The 25,385-nt window shown below is 38.2% G+C and overlaps 1 protein-coding gene across 1 annotated transcript in view; it reads left to right on the top strand.

Moving 5' to 3' along the window:
• Nucleotides 1–1,414: 1,414 nt before the first annotated feature.
• The window catches only part of OCA2 (OCA2 melanosomal transmembrane protein), a 625,581-nt gene continuing 601,610 nt past the window's right edge, over nucleotides 1,415–25,385 (top strand). Inside the window, exon 1 of the mRNA XM_036747301.1 lies at nucleotides 1,415–1,686. Within this exon, the coding sequence (XP_036603196.1) occupies nucleotides 1,415–1,686 (272 nt within the window). The remainder of the gene's footprint in view (nucleotides 1,687–25,385) is intronic.

Genomic DNA, 25,385 nt, shown 5'->3' with positions numbered 1-25,385 from the left:
GAAGACCTGAGTTCAAATTTACTAGCTGTCTGTCCATATGGACATGCCATTTGACCTCTTTTAGCCTCAATTTCCTCATCTGTAAAATGGGGATGAATAATAGTTCCTTCCTCCCAAGGTTGTTATGAGCATCAATTGAGATAACATATTCAAGCTATATAAATGTTAGCTGTTATTATTACTGTCAAAGTAATAATGTCAAAGGTCACGTAGGTGATAAGTGCCTGGAAGGAACTTGAACACTGGTGTCCTGGTGAAGCCATATAGCTTGGTGTCATTCATATGTATCAAATGGTTAATTAGGCACATCTTTAACTCCTTCTTTCATAGGAAGCAAATTAATTATGCTTATAAAAGAAGATGATAGGTTTAAGGCTAGGCCGAACTATGATAAGTTTACATTTTCCCTGAAAATGCCACATTTTATGTGAATAACGTTCTCGATGTTATGCTGATGGTAAGGTATGAGAATAGTTTTCTGTCTAGACATTAAATATTCTAGTATTCTCACTGTACTTGGGTCAATTTTAGATATTTGCAGTATGTAAATAAGCTATGAGTACAGAATCAAGTCAGAGGCAATATTCAGCAAAGGTACTACGTGTGTTAAGCTCCTTTCAGGCAGCTTAATAACTATATTATTGTTAGTTTTAACCTTCCAATGTATTCTTGCCAACGAGTAAACCTCCTTGCTGTTTTTGACAAAGCGTTTATGGTCTTTGAAAATTCAAACAAGTAAACATTTTATTTCATGACTTTAGTAGTGGGAAGATACCTTAACTAATAGGAAAACTTAAAACGGATCTTGTATTCTTCTTTGGATTGTATTCTGCTTTTACTAGGATGTTCTGAGGTACTCTTCTCCCCCTCTGACCCTACCCTTGTCTTTATTCTTTCATGTCATTATCACAAACCAACAAAATAGAGAAATAACAAGAAAAGCTCATGAATGGATTCCAACCTCCTAACTCAGCCCTCTTTCTAACCAGAAGCACATCCTGACCCTTCTCACTTAGAAGCTATTTTTACTTAGGGCAAGCATGGTTCTCCCCAAAAGTCATCTCAGGGGGGCTTTCTCCACTGCTATGTGGTCAATGATGCCTAGGCTGGTGATAGATTTACATGGTGACTTGAAGACAAACATGGAAAATTCTGAGTCTGAATATTAATATACCTTAACCTCATATTAGCTCTCTTAATTTCAAGTGCAATTTGATATAAAACACTTGATCCAAAGGCATTACTAAAACATTACTAAAACAATCAAAGGACCTCATAATTAGGCTCTCTCACCTGTAAGACAGTCTCAAGGCATGAAACTCCTAGAATAGAGTTAAATAATGTAATACTGACAGTTGGATATATATGTATATTTTTGGACCAATTTTTAGGTGATAGGAGCTGCATCAGAAATATGTACTTGGAGAACAAAGATGGAGGAGTCATTTCCAGAGAGCTAGAGATGGATTTAAATCAAACATCGGCTCCAGCTCATGCAAATGTACATGGACATATGGGAGCTGAACCAATTACTGGCAACTTTAATGAGCTGAGGTTGCTGAAGGAGTTCCACAGGATAGCAGCTGTTCAAGGGGAGTCCCAGAAATCTTCTCCCGGCGGAACAGAAGAGGATGACTGCTGTATTGCTTTGGATGATGGCTTTGGCCCACTCCTCATGCAAGAGAGGTGAGTTAAAAAACCACCTAATTCTGTTTCATCTAGCAGAGATTGTTTCTGCTGGCAAGATTGATACATGTTGTGTTTTAGTTAGCACCCTCTGGGACATCATGCATTTGGTTGGAATCTTCCAAGAAATTTTATGACAATCTTAAATGCTTTTTGTAAGAGAACCAGCTCAGCAGTCTTGCCAAATACTAATTTCTGTAGCAGTCCTGGGTGCAGTTTCTTTACTTTCCAGAAGTGTAGTTTGACATTTGTTTAATCATTGTTGGCTTAAAAAAAGTAAATTGAGCCACATTAGATCAAGAGGACAGGAAGGAAATTAAAGCCACTCTAGATTAGGAAAACAGAAAAAAATATGGTTAATAAAAACCAAAATTAGTATTAATAAAGAGGAGCAGCAAGATATAGTGGATAGAGAACCTTTCTCATTATCAAGATCCAAGTTCTTGATGTGACCTCTGACATATACTGGCTCTGTGATCCTGGGACAAGTCACTTCACCTTTTAGCGCACCAGATGATTCTCTAATGCTATAAATTACAGAATAGTTGATAGCCTACATTGTCAGAACACTAATTCAATCCCAGGTCTGTACCTTTCAATCCTTTGTTCCTTCCTTCTTTCTTTCTTTCCTTCCTTTCCATCTCTTTCCCTCCCTCCCTCTTTTCATCTCTTCCTCCCTTTTCCCTCCTTCCTTCCCTTCTCTTTCTTTCCTCTTCTCCTTCCTTCCTCCCTCCCTTCCTTCCTCCCTTCCTCTCTCTCCCTTTCTCCCTTTCTTCCTTACTTCCTCCCTTCCTCTCTCCCTTCCTACCTTCCTTCCTGCCTTTCTCCCTCCCTTCCTTCCTTCCTTCCTTCTTCCTTTCCTCCCTCCCTTCCTCCTTCTCTACCTTCCTTCTTCCCTCTTAGAAATGACAGGGAGTTCAGAGATTATTTAATCCAACCTTTTCATGATTAGAAATACCCTGTAAAAGGTTATACCACACAGCCTTTCTTGTATTTAATATGCTATAATCTATATATGTTATTCCCCATGATAGAATGCAAACTCCTTAAAGGTAGGCCTAACATAGTAGACATTTAATAAAGTGCTTGTTGAATTGAGTCAAATCATAAATTATCAGTTGTACTCTGAAATCATGTACCATAGTCAATGAACCTTTAGTAACTCTAGCAGAACATATGGACACTTCATAAAATTTCACAGATTTGGATTTGTCTATGGGAGTCTAAATGCTTCATTCCCTCTGAAATGTCAAGATCTTACTCTTAAGGGGGATTCAACTACTTTTCTAACCAAAGACTCAGGAAATTAAAGATTTCTTTCAATCTTCCCTATCTAGCACAATGTTTAAATAGAATAGGCTCTCAAATGATTGTGGAATGGCTGATTTTAATTCAACCAGCAACATTTGATGGCAAGTTCTTATATATTAGAGAATGCATGTATTTCTTTGACCTATGATGTTTATCATTGATTTCATTTTTGCTTCACCCCATAAGTACTTACACAGTAACATGCTTTGTGCCTGAGAGTAACTAAATTGGATTTTTAAAAAAATATTCAACTCAGACTTTTAGTGAAGTTAACCTGGTCTCCTGCTGCAATGATGTTGGACTAAAGAGGGATCACAAAATCTTAGATTTAGAGCTGCCAGATACTTGAGGGATCGTTTAGTCCAACAAACTCATTTTATAGCAGAGAAAATTTAGGTTTAGAGAACTTAAGGGAATTGCCCCAGGTTACACAGGTGGTAAGTGATAAAAACGGGATTTGAATCCAGGTCTTCAGACCTCAAATCTAACTCTATACATCACGTTGGTTTCTTGACATTAAAATCTCTCTCCTCTGTTAAGAATTTAAGGTGCAAAACAGAAAGATTACAAATTATAAATACAGGATTGTTTTTTAAAAAAGGCTCTCTCTGTAAAGTCCTAAAACCTAAGAAAATCTGGCCCAAAGTGGGGGTATTAGATCACCCTGGGCCTGATAGTTCTTGGCTTGGAGGAAATCTGATTTTTATTCCTTGCTTCAGTTCTTGGGCTTATTTCTGGTGTTCGACTGGATTTATTGATTTCGTTGGTATAAGGGTCTCTTAATGAGGAGATTAGCATTAATAGAACTATGGAATGTATAGTCTTACAGAGTTGCCTGGGGTGCTGAGAGGTTACTGTGATACGCCCAGGGTCACATGGCCCATAGCTGTCAAAGTGGGACCTGAATCCAGATTTTCCAGACTCTGAGGCCAGTTCTCTATGCACTATACCAGGTTGCATCTCATAGTCGTTTCTACAGAACAATATTTCCCAGTGTACTTCATTTTGTTTTGAGGAATTCACTAACTGTTGGGTAGGAAATCTTTCTTTCACCCTAGGCTCATGTAAAATAATCCCAAGAGAGATATTATGCACTTCTGATGTCAATAAAACTGAATATAGTTCATGTCTTTAAAATATTATCACTGATGTGAGAGGAGGAACTCGTGAAGTATAAGCAAGGCGATGGATAGTTCTTACAAATCAGAGAGAGTAATCGAGTGGTATGCAAAGCAAAGGTGGTGGACATTCTCTGATCCCAGGGTATGTATTACTTACTGAGTCGGGACAGAACTGGGTCAACAAAGCTAAGTCAGAGAGGATGCCACTCAAGGCCTTGCCTACTTGAGGAGGGTCTTGTAGAGTACCCGTGTCAAACACGGCCCAGGGGTCACATTTGGCCCACAATACTAAGTGCTGCCAAATAAGATTAAAATGTAATTCCCATCTGATTTTAATGAATTAGTTAAAAAAAAAAAGAAAGACATAAAATGTGTGGTTTTCTAAGTCGATATGTGACCTGCAGGGATCTTTAGGTATAGTTTAGTGGAGCCCTTTTCTTTGGAGTTTGATGTGACTGTTTAAAGTATAAATTTCACTGGCATAGTCTTACAGGATTTAGAGTCATCTTCACCTTCACCCTATCAAGAAAGATCAAAGTAGGACTACAGTGGAAAACAGGGTCTACTCTTGAAACCAAATTCAAAATGTCACCCCCTTACTCCTCCTGGAATAGCTACTTTAAAAGCAGCTGTCTCTGAGTAATTCAGCTTTTAAAAAATTAGGGAAAGACTTAGAACTGAAGGGGTCTGGCCTGACCTTACACAACTGCAAGAAGCATCAGAACTTTTCAGAGTAGAAGTATAGGAAACACTGTAATGCATAGTAAGATTGTTGTTTGTCCTTCAATTTGGAATCAAAAGTTCTAGGTTCAATTTCCACCTTTACCCATGTAGTCACTTAAGCTGTCTCTTAAACTCTTTATGCCACAACGTTGTTCCTCATTTGTTAAATGAAGAAGTTGGACTAGTCAGGGTTCTTAATCTGGAGTCTCTAAACTTGTTTTTTTTTTAATATTTTGATAACTGAATTTCAATATAATTGGTTTGCTTTGTGAACCTATTATTTTATTTCACATGTTTAAAAACATTATTCTCAGAAGGTGTCGATAGACTTCACCAGACATACACAAAAAGATAAGGAACCAAACCCCTTGATCAACAGGGCTTGTCGGAGAGACAGAGTAAGATGGAATACTATCCCTTTGTTGTAGCTGGCTGGCTTGGTGGATAGATGGCTGGCTAGACTTGGAGTCCGAAAGACCCGAGTTTAAATCTTGCTTTAGACATTTACTAGCTATGTGACTGAGGGAAGGTCACTCCCTCATATAGGTTCAGCTTCCTCATCTATAAAGTGGGGATAATAATTGCATCTAATTCACAGGATTGTCATGAGTTGTTTTTTACTTTGAAAAAGGTAAGGAAAAAATATGACACGCATACACGCATGCACACACACATATACACATTTCTGCATTTTTATATCCATAATTTTCTATTTAAAAGTGTATTTATACACCTGTGTATTGATTGTTGTGAGCATCAAATATAAAGCACTTTGCAAACCTTAAACTACTATATAAATATTAACTATTGTAATTACCGATATCATTAATGTTGGTTTTCAGGAGGGCCTAAAGAGGTCCCTTTTAAAGTTCTCCCACCATCTTATTTTTCTAGTGAAACCATACACAGAGTGCTGCTATTTTTTTCTCACTTCAAGCCCTGTTTATGAGGGGAATAGGATTGTAAAGAATGAAATGTGGTGATAAATCTTTGAAAGGTTTTATCAAATACACACGTACAAAAATCTCTTTTTTAAGGTGTTTATTATCTGGTGGGGGGGTGGGGGTGGGGTGAGGTGGGGTGGAGAGTGGGGGAACAACACACAAGAGGAAGTTGAAAATGGGGAGGGAAAATGGGGCTTTCTACCATTCCATAGATATCACTTCAACCTGGAAGCTCACTCTGTTGGACTTTTGCTTTGGAAGTACCGTTTGCCCCTGAGGCTCATCTTCTGATTGGCTGATCCCCCTCAGAGCCTCTAATTTAAGGAGCAGGCTCAGGCCAAAGATGTTTTCTTTCATCCTTCTCTGGGCTGGACTACTGATTCATCTGGGTACCTTCTCATCCTCCTTTCCTCCCACTCTTTTCAGGGGAGGAAAAATTCTGCATATATCAAATAAAGAAAGACCTCATGTACGATTATGAAACGATTCAGATTGTTTTTCTTGGTCAGAGGAGAACTTTAAAAAAAGTTTTCTTTTTGGAAATAAGTGTTTTTAAAAGATAAAAGACAGGTACTTTGAAAATAATGAATGTTGATCTAATTACAATTACAACTGACATTTGTATAGTGTTTTATGGTTATATATTGTGTTTACATTAGTTCTTTATAATGACACTGGTATAAGTAGCATAATCACTATTATTTCTCATTTGCCAGATAAGAAAAATGAGGGACAGAGAACTTAGAAAGATTTGGCTAAGGTCACGCTCCTAGTAAGAAGTAGGAGCTGGGAACTGAAACTAGGTTTTCTGAATTTGAATCCAGGACTTTTCCCGTTCTATCAGTGCCTCTTGATTAAGATGTGCAATGATGAAATGCATTTTTAGGTAGATTTAATACATTTAAGCAGTTACTGTAGACACAGTAGGATGAAAGGGATTACAGCTGATAGGAAGAAACCTAAAACCTGGTAACTGCCCTCAAGGAACTTAAATTTTGCTAGAGGGAATGGGAGAAACAAAAAATAATAATAGCTAATATATTTAGGTAAATAAAGTTTAAATAAAAATCCTTGGTGAAAAATAAATTTCTGAAAATTAATTTATTAAGTTCTTATGGCATTATCTATGCTAAGCATGAGGCCCGAGGGTAGGGAACCTGCAGGCTCAAGGCCACATGCGGCCCTCTAGGCTGAAGGTTCCCCACCTTTGGCCCAAATATGAGAGAGAGAGAGAGAGAGAGAGAGAGAGAGAGAGAGAGAGAGAGAGAGAGAGAGACAGAAAGACAGAGAAACAGAGACAGACAGAGACAGAAACAGAGAGGGAGATAGAGAGAGAGACAACTCCCTGACCCTGAGGAGTTTACATTCAGTAGTTGTTGCTATGGATTTACTTGTCTTAAGTCCTGCTCTCAGTGGCAAATAGGAACCCTAGAACTTGGTTGCTATATTTCCCTTCAGGGCTCTAGAGGCAGTTCTGAGGAGGTGGAGCTGTTAAAGTTGTTATCAGTGGATATGAAAGTAGCCAGTCAATCAGTTTTTAGAAATGGAATATTTACTAAAGTAGTATAGTAAGAACGGTTTGTACAAAACATCTCCCCCAAAGTTTCTGACACACGCCCACAAGTACATACAGGGCACAGAGAACTGTGGGGTTCAACTTAGATGGCACATGGGACAAAGGGGTAACTCGCTGTTCCTCGTAGCTGGAAGACCTTTTCTCTCCTTTGTGGTTACCCATGTTGTTCCCCTTGGACATGTAGCTTTACTGCTACAAGATTACTTATAGAGTCTTGAAGTTGCCTTTATTCATCAGATTTAATCCTTTATCTGCTCCCAATGCAAATATAGCCTTCAGCTGCTGCTGACCTGGGAACACTGCTAGGGTACCAAAGAAAAGTCCCAAACCTCCACCCTTCCAAAGCTCATAAAGTCTAAGGTGGGGAGGAGACCAAGGCCAGAGCTGAGGTGCTCTTGTTGCCACCCCACCCAAGCAACTCAGGGTCTTTGATGGAACTGTTCCAGCTTAGCTTACCACCTGCTTGAATTTCTTGGTTCCCGGTTTATAGATGATCCCCAGGGCTTGACTAGGTTTCCTTAGTCAATAGAATCACATTTGCTCTGCAGCATCATTTGCCTTGATCCAATGCCTTTCAAAGATTTTTCATACATAGTCTTAAGTTCGTTTAATTGATTGAGATATAGTCTTCTCTTTTAAGGCATCACACAGTTACATTTGATCACTTACTTTAAGGAGGGTGGGACAATTCATTGACTCAATTATCCTCACTCTTAAATTTTATAAGGCAGGACAATGAATATAAGGGAATGAAGTTTTGGTCTATGGAGTTGCAGGGATAATGACTTAATCCATGTGACAGTTAATGAATGTGTCCTTTCTAGCACCAATAGAGCAATTGATTTTTTTTTTACTGTGTCCATCACATTAAATGGAAAAAAATGGGGACTATGTAGTGTGGCAAGTAGATGACAAGGTTACATGAGTGGATGACTGGATGGGATGTGAAAGGGGAGCTTGGTTTTGGGCTAGCTAGATATAGTGAAATAAATGGGCTAGTTTGTACTCATCGTCATCCATCAAGACTGTTGAATACTAGGGATAGAGTTCTGAAGATGAATGGATTTAACTTTCCCAGGGACTGGGAGACATTTGGAAGTCTGGGGTGCAGAGGGCTGGTGTGGCGTGTGCTGGTACAGGTGGAGGATAAGTGGGGCATTCGTGGCAGGAAGATGGCAAGATGGTCTGGATGGTTGACTGAATGAAATGTGAAGGTGGATCATTTTCTTAGGTCTGGGGCCAACTAGATGTAGTAGGCTAAGTGATGTAGTTGTTCAGCTCTTTGGAATTAGATGTCTGAAATTGTTGTATAACATCCATATAATAATTGTCTATAATTGTTGTATAATATGGAGTATGGTATGGATAAATAATTGCCAGTTAGTCCTCTGTAGCCAAAGAGCAGGTTGTGGCAGGACGTTACAGAGGGTTTTTGTAAGAACATTCTGTTGGTCTGATCAGAGCACACCTGAAGCCTCTGTGCTCCACCAGCTGCAATTACTTCTTTTTTAATATATTTTTATTTTGTTTTGTTATTTTTCATTGTTTCAGTTAGACTATTGCTTTCTTGTTGGTCTATTTTATTTTCAAGGAGTTCACGCCTTGGGTGGATTTTCCGTCATTTCTTCTAAGATGTAAATTCTCTTTACCATTTTTTCCTCCCTATCTCTTCCATTCTGTTTTTTTTTGGGGGGGGGCAGGGCAATTGGGGTTAAGTGACTTGCCCAAGGTCACACAGCTAGTACATGTGTCAAGTGTCTGAGGCCGGATTTGAACTCAGGTCCTCCTGACTCCAGGGCCGGTGCTCTACTCACTGTGCCACCTAGCTGCCCCCCTGCAATTATTTCTTGCATATGATGTAGTACAAAGAGCTCTTGGAGTCAGAAAACATTCAAATCTTGGCTCTACTACTTACTATTCTCCTTATCTGTAAATAGAAATGGTTGGATTAAATGATTTCTATGGCCCCTTCTATCCTTAATACCTTCTGGAATTATGTGACCTGTAGGTCTATGCCTACCTAGCCTTAACAGAAAATATAAAGATGCCGGAGGTCAAAACTATGTTGCCCTAGTTAATAATAAACATTGATTAAGTGCCTACTATGTGCCAGGCACTGTGCTAGATGTCCTAGGAACAAGCTCATTCCCACATGCTTCAGGTTGCTGGCTGGCATCATTTCACTCTTCCTGACTCTGGATTCCAGACCTTCGCTTGCCTTGACCACTGAGACCCAATGGTGTGACAACTCTATTTTGACCTCCTCATTACAGAATTTGCCCGGCTTCTGGCAAATGACACCTCAGACTCCCTCACCTTTTCCTTAACTCTCAATTCCCAGAAATTTGTTCAGTTCTTGCCTTTGTATAACACAGATACCAGGGACTTCCAAGAAGCCAGATGTTGACCTCTTGTTTCCCACACTCTTGGCTCAAACATCAAAGCTGTTACCTCTGATACTATCACCCTACTGCCTTGATCTTTTAGTTTCTGGACCCTGGAAACTTTTGGCCCTGGAAACTCCCAAATCATGTAAGCCCCTTACGTTAGATTTGAAGAATGCTTCCAAAAGGCATCAGCTATGCATAGAATTGATGAGGACTCATAGCTCTTCAGAACTGCTTATTATTCTTTAGGTTGTTTAGGAAGGCTCAGGATATATCCTTGATGCTGGTGTTTGAGAGAAGGCAGTGTGTGGGTGTAGAGTCAGGCAGAATGATTTGAGAGAATCTGGGATGAGTTAGGAGAAGTGAATTGGGGAATCTAGAGTAAAAGGAATGTTTCTGAGTATGGAGAAAAAGCTGATATGAAGGAGTGTGGAATAAGTGGGCAGGTATGCAGACTGGCCTGCCATACTTGTGCATTTAGCCCTAGAGGCTGTGCCTGTCTTAGTGCCCTTCTTTACAAGATACCGGTTTTAGAGAAACATTGATGATAAACAGCAATGGTGAGTAGATTTGATCTTGTAGAATTTATATAAACCAGCATTTATTGAGACTTCTTCATTTCTTGCCAGGGAAAAGAGAGTATGAGCAGGTCCATACACATTAATCAGTAGCCCGAGGGTCCTGGCTCAAGACCTCTGCCTCCAATTTAACTCTAACCCTTGATCCACAGTTTGACTAGCCAGGCCCCTGTTGCCATTCACATCCTACTGTGACAGTTCTGTTGACAAATGTAAAAAATATTTTCTGTCCATAAAACAGGAATAACACATAATTAACAAAGTTGCCAGTTTCTAGATTCAGTTAAATTCAGCTAACATTCATTATCATTAAGATTGAATAAATTGTTTTATCCTTTGCCGATCTCTCTCTCTCTTTTTAAAATAAGCAACTAGGTTTTACGTATTTCTTTTTTTTTTTAAATTTTTGCTTTGCCAAGTGTGGGATAATTTTGAAACCAAAATAGGAGACAAATGTCGAATTGATGAACTCTTTATTTTAAAATAACACACGTACTGACGGATATGGTTAGAAAAATAATTGGTTGTCAGATTGACAAATTTAAATGATATATTTATTCTTGGGTTAGATTGTTGACTATGAAGCATCCCCCTCCCAAACTCTTCCCTTCCCCCCCCCATCTGCCCTCCAAATGCCAGGAAAATGTGATTGGTTTTTCTTATTGTTTTCCTAGAGCAGGGAGTTAATTGTTCTTTTTATCTAGTATTTTAAAATTATCAGATTTTTTTTTAGCTTTTCCCATCAGCAGTAGTATGTTTGGCAGGGGGCTATGGGTGGAAGTTGAGGAGGAGAAAAAGAATGTTTGATAGGAAAGAAAATAAGTAGCTCAGTGATTCATTTCAAGATAGCTTTTCTTTGATAAGCACTTCTGTCTTCATTTAAAAATAGATTTCATAAGTAGAGTTTTTGATGAAAGATTGTAGAGGGCATAGGATTTTCCTGTCATTTTTCTTGTCATCATTATCTCCCTCTTCTTCCTTAAGACTGGGCTTCTTTATATACTGAATGGGGCAGCTAGATAGTACAGTGGATAGAGGGCATGAGTTCAAATCCAGCCTCAGACACTCACTAGCTGTGTGACCCTGGGCAAGCCACTTAACCCTGTTTGCCTCAGTTTCCTCATCTGTAAAATGAGCTGGAGAAGGAAATGGCAAAACCACTCTAGTATCTTTGCCAAGGAAATCTCAAAAGTGCTCACGAAGTTGGCTCTTCTCCGATCATATTTATTCTTTCCTCATCACATCTTGCTGGTTCTAGTTGAAGATCTCTGTGCTTACTTTTTCTTAGTCATGTCTTCCTCAGCCAGTTTGTCTGTTATTCCTTACTTGTTGCCCTTACCCATCTATCTCCTTTTCTGATCATAAAGGCAGTAAGGTAGTGCAATGGATGGAGCACCGGGCTTGGAATCAGCAAGACTCGAGCTCAAATCTGGCTTCAGACATTTCTGATCCTAGACAAGTCACCTACCCTCTCTATACCTCAGTTTTTCCATCTGTAAATTGGGGATAATAACAGCACCTACATGTAATGGCAAGCAAAGTGTGACTTTTCACTGGATTTTTTTTAGAGGGGGGTAGGCAAGGCAATTGGGGTTAAGTGACTTGCCCAAGGTCACACAGCTAGTTGGTATGTCAAGTGTCTGAGGCCAGATTTGAACTCAGGTCGTCCTGACTCCAGGGCCGGTGCTCTATTCACCTAGCTGCCCTGCTGTTTTTTCTTTTGGAGTGCTTCTCAGCACTAAGGTAATCAAGTGCCTTTGGTTGAGCCTTGCCTTTGATTAAATCAAGAGTCTTTGATGACCTGCTTAAGACACAAGAAAGCCTAAGTCGCATGAGTTTGAGTCACATGGTTGTGATGCCCTCTGACCCTGAAGAAGTGTATATGTACTCTGAGGTTAGCATTTTGGTTTGGGGCTCACTCATTAGAAGAGTGTTTGTATGATTCGACCAGAAGAGACTCTAGGTAACCATTAAGGAGCCCCTCAGCTTTAAAAACCCAGATGTTGGTGCTTCTCTCCCTGGTAACTATTTATATATTATCTTGGTCAGACAGATAGAAGCCTGTCTGCTGATTGGTGTTTATTTGCTCTGTTGATATAATTTCTGCTTGTAATTTCTGTTTGTGTTTTCTCAGAAGTTCAGGGTGCTGACTTTTTCCCCTGAACCGAGTGAATGATATATGTATATTTAATTAAAGTGAGATTGTAAATGTCTTTAAGTTGCTTTCCTTAGAAAAGCAGATCTATGAACCGGTGCTAGCAGCCCTCCTGTGTACTGGTGGTATTGGTCTTATACCTCCACAGTAGCTGTAAGCAGCATTGTTGTCACACTACCTCATAGGATTATTGTGAGGATCAAATGATATACTATTTGTAAAGCACAGTGATTGGTACCTAGTAGGTACTTCATAAATGCTTATTCCTTTCCCTTTTCCCTTCTCATACTTCCTCAGTGATGTCCCTCATACTCATTCTTGAGTTCAGGTAATCATTGGAAATAGGTTGCTGCATCCACTATGCACTCATCCTTTGTTCTTTGGGTCACCTACAACTTTAGGTCCTTTGAAATTATGGAAATCCAAAATTCATAACTATTGTGTATTCTTGGGGGAGCTTTCATGATGAAAAGATAAGTATTTGCACCAGAGAGAAACTCATGATCTGTAAAAACACCACATAGTTTTCCAACTGCCATCTATCTTGCTCTCTTCCTTTCAATCAATTCTGGACCTAATTCATTAACTATAGAGCTTGTCCCAACTATACATACTATGATACTACACCAAAAGATTGGATATTTAACTATTTTTCATAATCTGGACAATAGTTATTTTTAATCCATTCAGTTTTTCCTGTATGGATTTTTGGGCAGATCACCTGAATAACCATGGATCTCAATAAGAGACCTTGGGGTCTTGATGTAATAATCAGAGATTTTCATATGGCTATTGATAGCTTACATCTTCATATTCTCCATCTGTTGGGAAATGACTGTTGTTGTATATTTGTATCAATTTCCTATATATCTTAAATATCAGACTTTATCAAAGAAATATGCTACAAAGATTTTTACTGAGTTGTTTTCTTTCTAATTCCAAATGCACTGGACATGGTTGTATCTTTCAATTTAATGTACTTGAAATTGTCCATCTAAAAGGAATCCCTCTTTCATTTGTATCTTGTACAAGACACCCTCCATGAGAGTGGCAAACACCTTTGGGAGATATACGTCCTTTTGTTTTATGCCTCTCTCGTCATTAAAAATTGGAAGGGTTATTGAATAGTTATTTCTGTGATCCTATTTGTCAAGGAATCTTATGGAGGCTTAGTGTATGTTTGAGAGATTCCTTGTTACAGGAAAGCTTTTAAGTTTGTGATTTGCTCTGCCAACCATCAAATACTTATATATATATATATATATATATATATATATATATATATATATATATATATATACACATACACACACATACATATATATGTATACATATATATATATATGTGTATATATATGTACATATGTATGTATCTTGGTAATCAACAGGCCACAAATATGATGGGATTTTATGTTTTGTTGTAAAGAGTTATTTCAGAAGGTCTGCCTTCTAAAAGATCTGCCAGGGATTCTTTCAAAAAGCATATAGGTTGCTCATAATAAGATTTCACAAAGATGAGAAATCAGGCACATGGGTTAGTAATTACTGATGTTCTCAAACATCAATATTGTCCGTGAATTTTTCCATTCTTTTAGTCCCTGAGATACCTTACAAGGTCATTCATCGATATCTTCAAGTCTGCATCACTTCCAACACAAGCTTCCTTGTTTTATATATGGTCTCGTCCAGTCACTCTTATTGAGTTCCTCTTCTTAAATGCTGTTTCTTCTTCTTTGTATAGCCCGTCAGGGACAGGGATGTTGGAGTCTTTGGTGGCTTTTGGTGGCTTGTCTGTTGCTGACGATGAGAATAGATCGTTATGTGAAATAAACTGACAAATTTGTTCCATTTTATGTCTGTTGTCTTCTTGCCAGTTTCGTCTTCAAATATTCTTGGGTTGAGTTTGCTCATTTTGGTTGCACGCCAAGATTTCTTTAGACTTGTTTTTACAGTTTTGTAAGGAATTATTGCTTATAATATTCCGTCATTCTCCTCTATAATGCATTTGTATTCTAAAGTGCCCTTGGCTAGCATATCTTGATGTCTGGTAAGAAGATCAAATGTTTGAATGAGGAGATTAAGTGTTGCTGTCTAATGTGGTTTTGTGGGATCTTTTGGTCTCTTCCTTTACAACCAGTTAATTTTTTTTTTACAAGAAATAGTGATTATCAAGTTCAATATCTTTGTCTTTTTCCATTTCCTACTTTTCAATATCTACAACTCATTTGAATAGGTAAAGAGGAAATAAACTCAATTGCTTGTAGTGTCTTCTTAAAATCTTTAGCCTTTCTTCTAATGAGGCTGATTTTTCTTTTCATTTTAGTTGATGCTCTGACTATATACACATAGCTAATTATTATATGACTCCCATATCAGTAACCAGTTACTTTTTGTATATTAAGACATAGGCAAATATATTATTTTTGGTGGTATTTGGTATATGTCATGTCCGGAAGAAAGTATCCATAAAAAGTAGTTATGAAGTTTCTGAATAATGGAGGGGACAGTAGGGAGGCAATGTTAGACTCATTAGGACTTGGTAATTTATTGGATATGAGAGTGAATTGTTCAGTCATTTCAGTCATGTCTGACTCTTCATGGCCCCATTTGGGTTTTCTTGGCAAAGATAATGGAGTGGTTTGCCATTTCCTTCTCCAGCTCATTTTACAGATAAGGAAACTGAGACAAATGGGGATAAGTAACTTGCTCAGGGTCACACAGCCAGTAACTGCCTGAGGGCAAATTTGAATTCCTGAAGAAAGGGAAAGTCACAAGTAACACCAAGATCTTGGCACAGAAGACTAGTAAATCGTGATGCTATAGGCAGTAAGAGGCAAGTCAGAAGAAGAAGAAGTAGAATTTGGGGAGAGATAAGGCTAGTTTGAATGTAATGAGTTTGAAGGTATGGCAGGTTATCTAGGAGGAACTGGGGTTGCAGGACTGAGGTTCAAAAGAGAAGTCAGGCTACAGGAGTATATTTGGGAAGTACTTCTATAGAGGAAGCAGGAGAAGTGGGTGGCTGTAAAGGAAAAATGAGGGCCCAGTCCTTGGAGCATGCTTCAATTTGTACTTCTTGGTGGATTATGCAGAGCATATATAGCTACTTCTTGCCAGGCTCTAACGCATGAAATATCAGAAATCCAGTTTCTGGCCATGAATGACTGATTGGCTGGCATTGTTTGGTGACTAAGAGTCTTCATGTTTCAGAAGCCTAAAGGAAACTGAGCTGGAACTGAATGTGCCCACAAAAGGTTTAAACAGTCATTCTTTTTCTCTCTTCCCTGATAGCTTTCCAGTAAGAAGGTTGCTTTGAGCCACTCTGGTGGTGGGATAATGTGACTGGCTGTTCCTGCCTCTCCCAGCCTTGCCAAAGGCACCTCTGTTTCTTTTGTGTTTATTTTTTCCACAGTCTCAGGTGAATCAGTAACCTGAGATATGCGTGCTCAGGTGACGGAGCGCCCGAGACTGACGAAAGCCAACAGAGTTTCTTCCAGCAACCTAAGTCAGTAGCAGAGGCCTCAAAGTGGTAGTGGCTGATGAAGTACTGAGGACGTGCCTATAGATTAAGGTGGAAAGAGATTGTACCCAGAGCACAACCATGACTCAATGTGTTTGAGAGAAATTCTGGCTATGGATTCTGGAAAGACACCAATCTTGGGAGTCCAACTGACTCTGCCAAATTCTATATGTTAGAGAAGAGTCAGGCAAGGAATTTCTCCTGTGATCTCTATAACCCGCCAGGAAAGGCAAGTCCAAATGTGCTCAAAGGACTGGGCTCCTATTGGCCAGGTTACCTCCCTACCCTGTCCCCCATCCCCCATCAGTTTACCTTCCATTACATACAGATGAAACTGAAGCCCAAGGGAGGTTAAGTAACTTCATCAAAAGCAATACAGATATTAAGCATCCAAAGCAGGATTGACATCAGCTTGTCTGGCTCCAGAGAGAGTGCTCTTTCTATTTGCACCTTGGGAGGACCAGAACAGTGGGTTATCTCTGAAGCCAAAGAGAGAGAGAGAGATAATATAGTAGGAGTAAATGGTCTGTGAAATCAAATGCTGTCAAGAGGTTAAGGAGAATGAAGCCTAAAAAAAGACAATTAGATGTGATGATTGGGAAGTCTCTATTGACCTTACAGACACAACCTGTTTCAGTAGAATCTTATACTCCTGTGTGCCCCATAAGGCCTAATATGGTGCTGAGGACCTATTAGTACTGAATGACTTCTCATAGAATTGAGATGAAGGGTCATTTGACTACTTGTATTCTATTTTGTGGTGGTAAAATCAAGTCAAGAAACATTTTTTAAGTACTTACTATGTGTCAGACCTTGTGTTAAGACCTGGGAATATAAATACCAGCGAAAAGAAAGACTGTCCCTGCCCTCAGGAAGTTTACATTCAAATGCAGGGGAAGATGATATCTAAAAGAGTGATGAAAAGTGAGGGGTGGGGGGAAAGGAGAGAGAGGGTACCCTCTAGTGGGCATGGTGGTAAGTTCTGGAAACTCAGAAGCAGAGCTTAGAGAGGTGTGAAGGTTGACTGACCTGGGTCCTTTACTCAAAATGGAGGTTTGGGGAGGAACCCCCCAAAGAGAGGAGAGAGAGGGGCGCGGGTGGAAGGATGTCCCAGGGTGAGGAGGTAGCTGAGGCTCTGGTGGTAAAATCCAGAGCGCCAGAAGCAGAGTTCGGACACGAATGAAGTAGTGGCTGTCCTATGTGTTTTATATTTTATGATATGTGTTGGTGGGGGAGGGGAGAGAAGGGGAAAGAGTAAGCAGGGTGATGTCCGGAACAGAGAAGAGGCCCAGGGACAAACCTGCATATAGTTTATGGGCATGATCTTTGAAAGGGTCAGAGGCTGTAAAGATTCAAGGTTGGGAGTGCAGGTCTACATTCACACTCCATACAGGCCTCCATGTTTTTAATATAAAATATGACACATATTTATTAAATGCCTACTCCGTGCGGGGCTGGGGATGGAAAGACAAAAAATGAAACGGTGCCTGCCCTTAAGAAGCTTATGTTGTGCTGGGAGGATACAACATATACTCAAGAAATAAGTAGACTGTCTATTCAAAATAATTTCTAAAGTGCTGCAAGTAGGAAAAACGTAGGAGGTAGCATCTGAGCTGATGATCTTTCCTCTCAGACTTTCATCAGACTGACCCTGCTTTAGGCAGCACTGATACAATACAGCTTTGTTTATATCAGCGCGTGACTTGAATCCACAGATTAGAGAATATCTGATGAGTTGGAACACACTTTTTTTTTAGTAAGGATTTAGGGATGGGGATTCCCCACTGAGCTTATGGTCAGAAATCAATTCACTTACCTATTTCTTCCCTGTCTCACACGTGTGAGACATTCCCATGAGATCAATACCAGAGCTGAGCTTACCCAGCAGGAAGAAATGTCAATGGAGGCCAGAAATTCAATTTCCACTTAATAGATTCTAGTTTAACTTCTGGCTTGTTCTTGTCCTTCCTCAGTCTCAGTAGATTAATGTGAAGTGTTTAGTGGCATACTAGTAAATGTTTAACAACCGGCTCTCTGAAAACCAACAACAATTATGACCTCTTATGTTTAATTTATACTAACATTTTCTCCAGCACTTTTTAAAGTCTAGACAATCAACAGAATGATTAATCAAGTTCTTATTTTTACCATTGCCACTTTCTGAGAGGAAAATGTTCATGCTGAAAATTTAATAATCATCTCTCCTGAGCTCATCTGAGCTGGTTCTAACACACTTGTGGAAGTGTGTCGGCGCCACTGATATGTATTTTCCTATCCCCCATTGAAACAAAGGCACAATTTTGGTTTGAGCTGATCAAATTATTCAGTTTGACCAACCCTATTGAACAGCTGCTATGTGTAAAGCCCTGTGCCAGGTTTTGTAGGTACACAGGTAAAAACAGAATTCTTCCTGTCCTCAAATAGCTTGTCTCTATTAGAGGGCTATAGTATGTACGGAGATAAATACAGAGCACACACTTTTTACAATAATAACAGGAGAATCAACATGGAGGAGTGGATGGAGAGCTGACTTTGGAGTGTATGCTCAGGTCCTGTTTCTGAACACGCCCTGGCTATGCCACCTGGAGCAAATTATTTAGTCTTTCAGGCAGCTCTCAGACTCAAAAGTGCAGAATAGTTGGCAATCTGCCTTGGTAGAGGGAGTTTCCTCAACATGAAGTTCCATACACCGGTCAAATCATAGGTCCAGACAAGAACAAATGCAAAATTAAGGAGAGTGACTTTAAGAAGGAGGGACAATGAGCAGGTAGGGGAATCAGGAAAAGCCTCCTGTAGAAGGCAATACCTGAGCTGTGTTTTGGAAGAAACTAAGGGGTTTATGAGGAATGCTCACACCAGTGAGGAACAAGCATATTCTAGGTGTGGAGGTACAGTGCTTGGCACATAGTAGGTACTCCATAAATATTTATTGCTTGATTGAGGTTCACTTGTGCAAAGGCACGTAATGTCATGTATTGGGAACAGCAGCAGGCCAGGGTGACTAGAGTGGAGAGTTTGGTAAAGGGAATAACGTGAAAACAGATTGTAAAGAGTTGAAACAATAATTTTTCTTAGGATTCTCATTTCATGTGATAGGACTGTAGGATTTGGAGCTGGAGGGAACCTTACACTTAGTCCAGTCCTCTCATTTTATAGAGGATGATGAGATACACAGAGGGGAAAGGGATTTGTCTAGGGTCTCACAGGTAGTAAGTAGGAGAGATGGGATTTGAACCCAAGCCTCTTGACTCAAAATCCAGCTTTCTTGCCATGGTGCCACATTACTTTATTCCTTGCTGAGAAAGAGAAAAAAAAATTGATTGGGGGTTTGGAGATGACTGTATGGCTATTTATCATCATTATTATAATTTTTTTAAAGATACATGATTTATGGTCTAAATTTCATTACACTATTTAGGAATATTATCCCTTTATATAATGGTTCCTCACAATGCACTGAGCTTACCATGAGGATGGCTAACACATAAAGCCAGAAAAATCAAAACTAATTTCAGTGCTGGGTGTTAACACCAAACTCCTATTGTAAGATGTAGAAGCCAAGTTAAAAATGACCCAAAGTCAGGTGTCAGAAGCCGAAAGCTCAAAATGTATTTTCTCACTTAGTTTTATTTGTCCTCTTTCATGTCTTTTTGTGTGCTATCAGGCTGCAGCATGAAAAAGCCTAGATGTTTTGGAGCCTGGGAGGAAAGTGGATGTGACATTGGTCTAAAGTTTTGATTCTAAAATGAATTTTGGTTTTACTGGTTGAAAATGAGTAAATAGAAATGTGAGAGCAAAATAGAATTATGGTATAGGCAGAAAATAAAGAACCACATGGTCAAGGTGAAAAACAAAACAAAAAAATTTAGGGTAGTGCAGTGTGTTCCACCATCTTTCATTTACTACTAAAAAAATTACATTGTCTTATCTTTTAAAAATTGTTTTTTAATTGATAAGCATTTATTGACTCCCTTTCACAACCCCCTTCTCTTCACGGAGGAAAAAAGAAAGAAAAACAAAAACCCCCATAACAAATATACACAGTCAAGCAAAGTAGCCTCCTCCTGCACTGGTCATTTCAAAAAATGTATGTCTGATTCTGCATCTTGAGTCAGGAGGAGGCTAACATTCTTCATCATTAGTTCTATGTCTTAACTCTTTTAAAGTAATTCATTTTCACAATGTTGTTACTGCATATACAGTTCCATCATGTCTTATCTTTAAAGAAAGTATACTGAATGATCACAAATCACTTATAATAAGCCTTACAATATTCCAATTTGGCTTACTTTAATGTAATTAAATTAGCATATGATTTGAAATCAGGAGATTTGTTTTCACAGGACCATAGCTAGATATTATTGAGGTCAACTCCCTCATTTTATAGACAGGAAAAATAATATCCAGAAAGGTAATTTGTAAGTGTAGGAGTCAGGTTTTGAACCCCAAATCAGGATGAGCAGAGCTTTTTTTTTTCAACAAAGAAATAAACATAAAAAAAATAACAACCCCAACTTCATAAAATCTCTTTCTTCTCTTCTCTTTTAGTTAGTGTCAGATTTGTTATTTGTTTTGTTTCCCTCTTTGGAAACTGAATGGACCAATAAAGTTCACAGTGCAACCTCGGGGGCAGCCTCCCCTGAAATTTCATTGACCTGTAGATTTTTGGAGCTAGAAAATAGTTTAGAGATAAGTTAGTTCAACTTCTTCACTTACAAATGGGGAAACTGAGGCGGAGGGGAAGGAACTTGCCCAAGTTTTCATAGTAAGGGGCAGCGCCAAATCTCTCTCTCTTTCCCTTGTATCTGATGCCTTCCCAATCCTGGCTCTACCACTTACTAGATCAGTGGTGGGGAACCTGTGGACTCAAGGCCACGTGTGGCCCTCTAGGTCCTCAAGTCGGCCCTTTGACTGAATCCAAACTTCATAGAACAAATCCTTTTGTTAAGGGGATATGACACTGTGTAAGTTATTTTTCCCATCTGGGATTCAACTTCATCATTTACCAAATGAGATTAAATTTGATGACCTTTAATGTCCCTCCCAGTCCTTAATTCTGTGTTTAAGGGACTTAGGAGGTCATGGAATATAATCTTTTTATTTTGCAAATGAAGAATCTGAGAACCAAAGAGGTTAAACGAGAGACCATGGTTACACAGACGGTGCATGCTTACCTTCCCTCTTCCCAATCAAAATCCTTATGTCTTCAATATAGCTCTACATTGATTAAATATTAATGCGTGAATGATGTTGGTCCTTTCAACTTCCAGAATTTTTAACTGATTATGTTTGCTAACTTAGACTAGTAGTTAACCAGTAGAATTCCAGTTAGTGTATCAACATAATGCAAAAACAAAACAAAACAAAAATAAACAGTACTAGGGATTCTGGCAAGGTATGGAACTTTATGAATGTTGGGAATAGTAGTAGTGGGAGAGGTAGAGGTTACCTAAATTTTTCCTAGCTTTGTGTACAAGAGATAGCTAGGTTGTGTGGTGGCTAGAGCATTGGACTTGGAGGCGGGAAGATTTGAGGTCACAATCCAGTTTCAGATACTTAGCGGCTGTGTGGCCCATTTATACTGTATATATATTTTATGTATAATGGTTTTACATGTGGTCTTGCCCATTAAAATGCGAACTCCTTGAGTTTGGGGACCATATTTTTGTCTTTCTTAGTATCCCCAGTGCTTAGCACAATTCCTGGCACACAGGAAGCAGAATATTCCTGGAGAAAACGAATTATCAATCTGGATAATCCTGTTTTAAATGAAATTAGGAGATATAAGGAAGTTTCACATACATGGAAGACCCTCCTTGGAGAAGCAGGTTTTAAAAACCTTGTGCCTCAACATGACTAATGTGGAAATATATTTAATATGAGATGTAAATGTATATCCTATATCAGATTGCATGCCATCTTGGGGAGGGGGGAAGAAAAAAATTTGGAACTCAAAATCTTGCAAAAGTGAAGGTTGAAAACTATCTTTGCATGTAATTGGAAACAATAAAATACTATTAAGTGGAAAACAAACAAACAAAAAAACCTTGTAATTTGTTCATTGAGCAGTATTTTTGGTTGACATTGGAAAAAAAGGACAACATGAATATAATTGAAACCCCAGTGTTAACATCTGTTGAAGAAGATGAGGAAGTGCAGAAATTCTATGAAGAACAGGATAAAATTTTCCAAATTAAATCAATATTTATTTTTAATAATGGTGACTTGTAAATGTGGGAAGAGTGAAGAATGGAAAAAATACAATGGAATACAAAGTTGAGAATTAAGAAATGAGAGATGACAAAATCTTATAGACTATACAGAAACATCATACTTATGCATCATGAGGACTTTTTTGTTTTTCCAGAAGAGAGCCGAGAGGGAGTGGACATGGCAAACATTGATAAATGTCACAAAAAATGAAATTAATTATATGTTGAGACAAGAAATAACTAGTTACTACTGTGGCACTCCTGTCAAACTCAGCTGTCTGTTTACAGTCAGATTTTAGAGAAAAGATAAAAATTAATGCCAAATTAGAAGAAAGAATAAAAATACGAAGATATATTGTGTAATTGAGGCAACTTCATTCTGACCTATTTATTTAAACAAGCTGATGAACAAAATAACAAATAAAAACAAAACAGACATTAACATAGATTACCATCATTTCCTAAAGAAATGTAATGTAAATAGTTTACCACAATAAGGTCAAAATAGCCTAGAAACTTCATGAGTGAGAAAACACTTACTCATCCTGCCAAGTGGGGAGAGACGGCAGCCAAGATCAACACCGAATTAGAATATAAACTTATATTTGAAAACAGTGGAGGAGAGCGGAAGATTGAGTAGTATTACCCCATAAAACATTGAGGCAGTTGAAAAGAAAAGGAGTTTACTAAAAGCATGGTAAAAGATCCAATGAAGTCAGGTCATCCTGGAAGCATTTGAGTATAATCCTGGAAGGACAACAAAAAAGATAAAACATGGAAAAGATCTGTCAAGATCTTTCTCTATCAGTGACAAAGCTGCCACGTTTGAACTCTAACACCATAGTCCTACGTGAGGAAATGAAAATGTAATTAATGGAAAACACAAATTATAAGAGCAGAAGGACTATATTAAGCATATTCATAGGTGATGAGATTTTTAGGCATTGAGGAATTGAACAATTGATTCTTAAGATGTATGAAAAAGTGGACACCAAATGCTTGGAAAAGTCATGGGACGTATTATTCCTGGAAAAGGCAATTGAGTGAATATCAATAACTACTGAAGCATTTTTCTTCTTTTCCATCTTTAAGAAATGTCAGCCAGAATAATTTTATATATATTGACCATATGCTTGAAGGCATGTGATGGGAACAGGCAGGCTTTTCCAAATAATATTTTATGGTAGACCATCTCTTTATAGTTACATAATTAACTGAAATGTGCAGTGACTACAAGATCATACTATGGCTATTGTTTAACTACATATAAAAAAACAACAGACATTGCATTTGGTAGAACAAAATATAGTCTTTGAGGTAACAAGGTGTCTCCCATGTGAATGTTAACACAATAAAAGATTCTTTGAAAATTGTAACAATTGCACAACCTTGTTTAATGACGCTCTGATCATTATAGTAAACAGAAAGCCATCAAAGGTATTGTTAGAGGTTATTAAAATTATTCAGGTTAGGATTAAAGTGGCAGAGGGATTTCCTATAGATGGTGAAGCTCTTTTCACTTGTAGCAGAATAATTTTGTGTTAATTTCATTTACCTCTGGAATATTGAGATCTTCTAAACGAGTTCTATAGTCAGTCAAAAGAGGTAGTCTATCTATAAAGGTAAAAGAAATAAGTGGATGAATAATGTCTATTATTTAGAATGATATATTGTTTCGATGTCTACATGTATGTATATAGACAGTGAATATAAGCAATGTTTAGAGGTAAGCTAGTGGCAGTGGATAGAGCACTGGCTTTGTGAGATATGAGAAAACAAATATGACCTCAGACACTAGCTGTGTCAAGTCATTGTCACTGGGTAAGTCATTCTGTTTGCCTCACCATGCATAATTTGGACAGACTCTATCCAAAAGAATAAAAGAATAGGCTGACTTCGGAAAATTATGCAGAGCTTTTACTAACTCTAAGCTTCTTCCTAAAACAAAAAAGCTTCTTTTTAACATATATACTCTTCCAAATATGCTATATGAGTCACAGAATATCACAGTCTCTGAAGAATTAAAGTTTCAGGTCATCCAATGGACCACAGTGGTAGAAGCAGGTTACAACAAATTGCCAGTCAACCATTGTTCAAGGATAATGGTATATGGCAGTGCTGTCAAATTCAAATAGAATTGGATCACTGTAGACCACATAATTGACTTAGAAAACCACGAAATAACATTATTTATGTTGTATTATATTTTTGTTTATTTTGATAAGCATTTCCCAATTATATTTTAATCTAGATGGTACTTGGTGCTGGGCCTTGAGTTTGATATCTCTGGCATAAAGGACATTATCAGACAGATTTATTGACCTATAGGAAAAGGAAGTGGGTCAGTCATGTAGGAAAAGACAACTTGAAGGATAGTCCACATTTGCCATTGGTTTCCAAGAAACATAAATAGGTCTAGTGAAAGGTACCTCACCATGTTGGATGGATATAAGAAGAACATGGACAAAAGCAATTTTGGATAAAAATGTATGGATGGCTTATCTATACCATTCACATAGATGAGATCATAGATCCATCCATTTAAGTATTAAATTATTTTACTTGTTTCTTGGTTTACAAAGTGCTTTCATATGTATTAGTTAAATATCTCATAAGATCATTGCGAATATTAAGGTATTATCCCCATGTTAGATCAAAAAGGGTTAAGTGACTTTGCTGGTAATTCTGAGACTTAAGACTTGATCTTCTCACTCCAAGTCTACAACTTTTTTTGCTGCTCTTTGCCTTTCCTTTAGAGTACCTTGCACAGGTAGGAGCTGAAAAATGTTTGTTTGATATGACTTGGGATACTACACAGCATTCATTTATGTACTAAAAAATTTATTCATTACCTAGAATGATACTAATAATACCTACAATACTAAAAAAAAGTATGCCAAGTTTTGGTTATAAAACACTTTCATACTTATTAACTCACTCATGACAACCTTCTGAGGAAATAAAAATATGGAAGTATTATGTCCCTCACTTTTAAAAAAAATTAATTTATTTTTAGTTTTCAACATTCACTTCCATAAGTTTTAAATTTTCTCTACCTCCCTTCCCTCCCACTTCCCCCAAATGGCATGCAATCTGATACAGGCTCTACATATTTATTCCTATTAAACATATTGTCACATTAGTCATGTTGCATATAAGAATGAGAATGAACGGG

Source organism: Trichosurus vulpecula, chromosome 2, assembly GCF_011100635.1.
Source record: "Trichosurus vulpecula isolate mTriVul1 chromosome 2, mTriVul1.pri, whole genome shotgun sequence".
Lineage (NCBI taxonomy): Eukaryota > Metazoa > Chordata > Mammalia > Diprotodontia > Phalangeridae > Trichosurus > Trichosurus vulpecula.
Note: the sequence above shows the minus strand (reverse complement) of the source record. Positions and strands in the feature narration are given on the sequence as shown.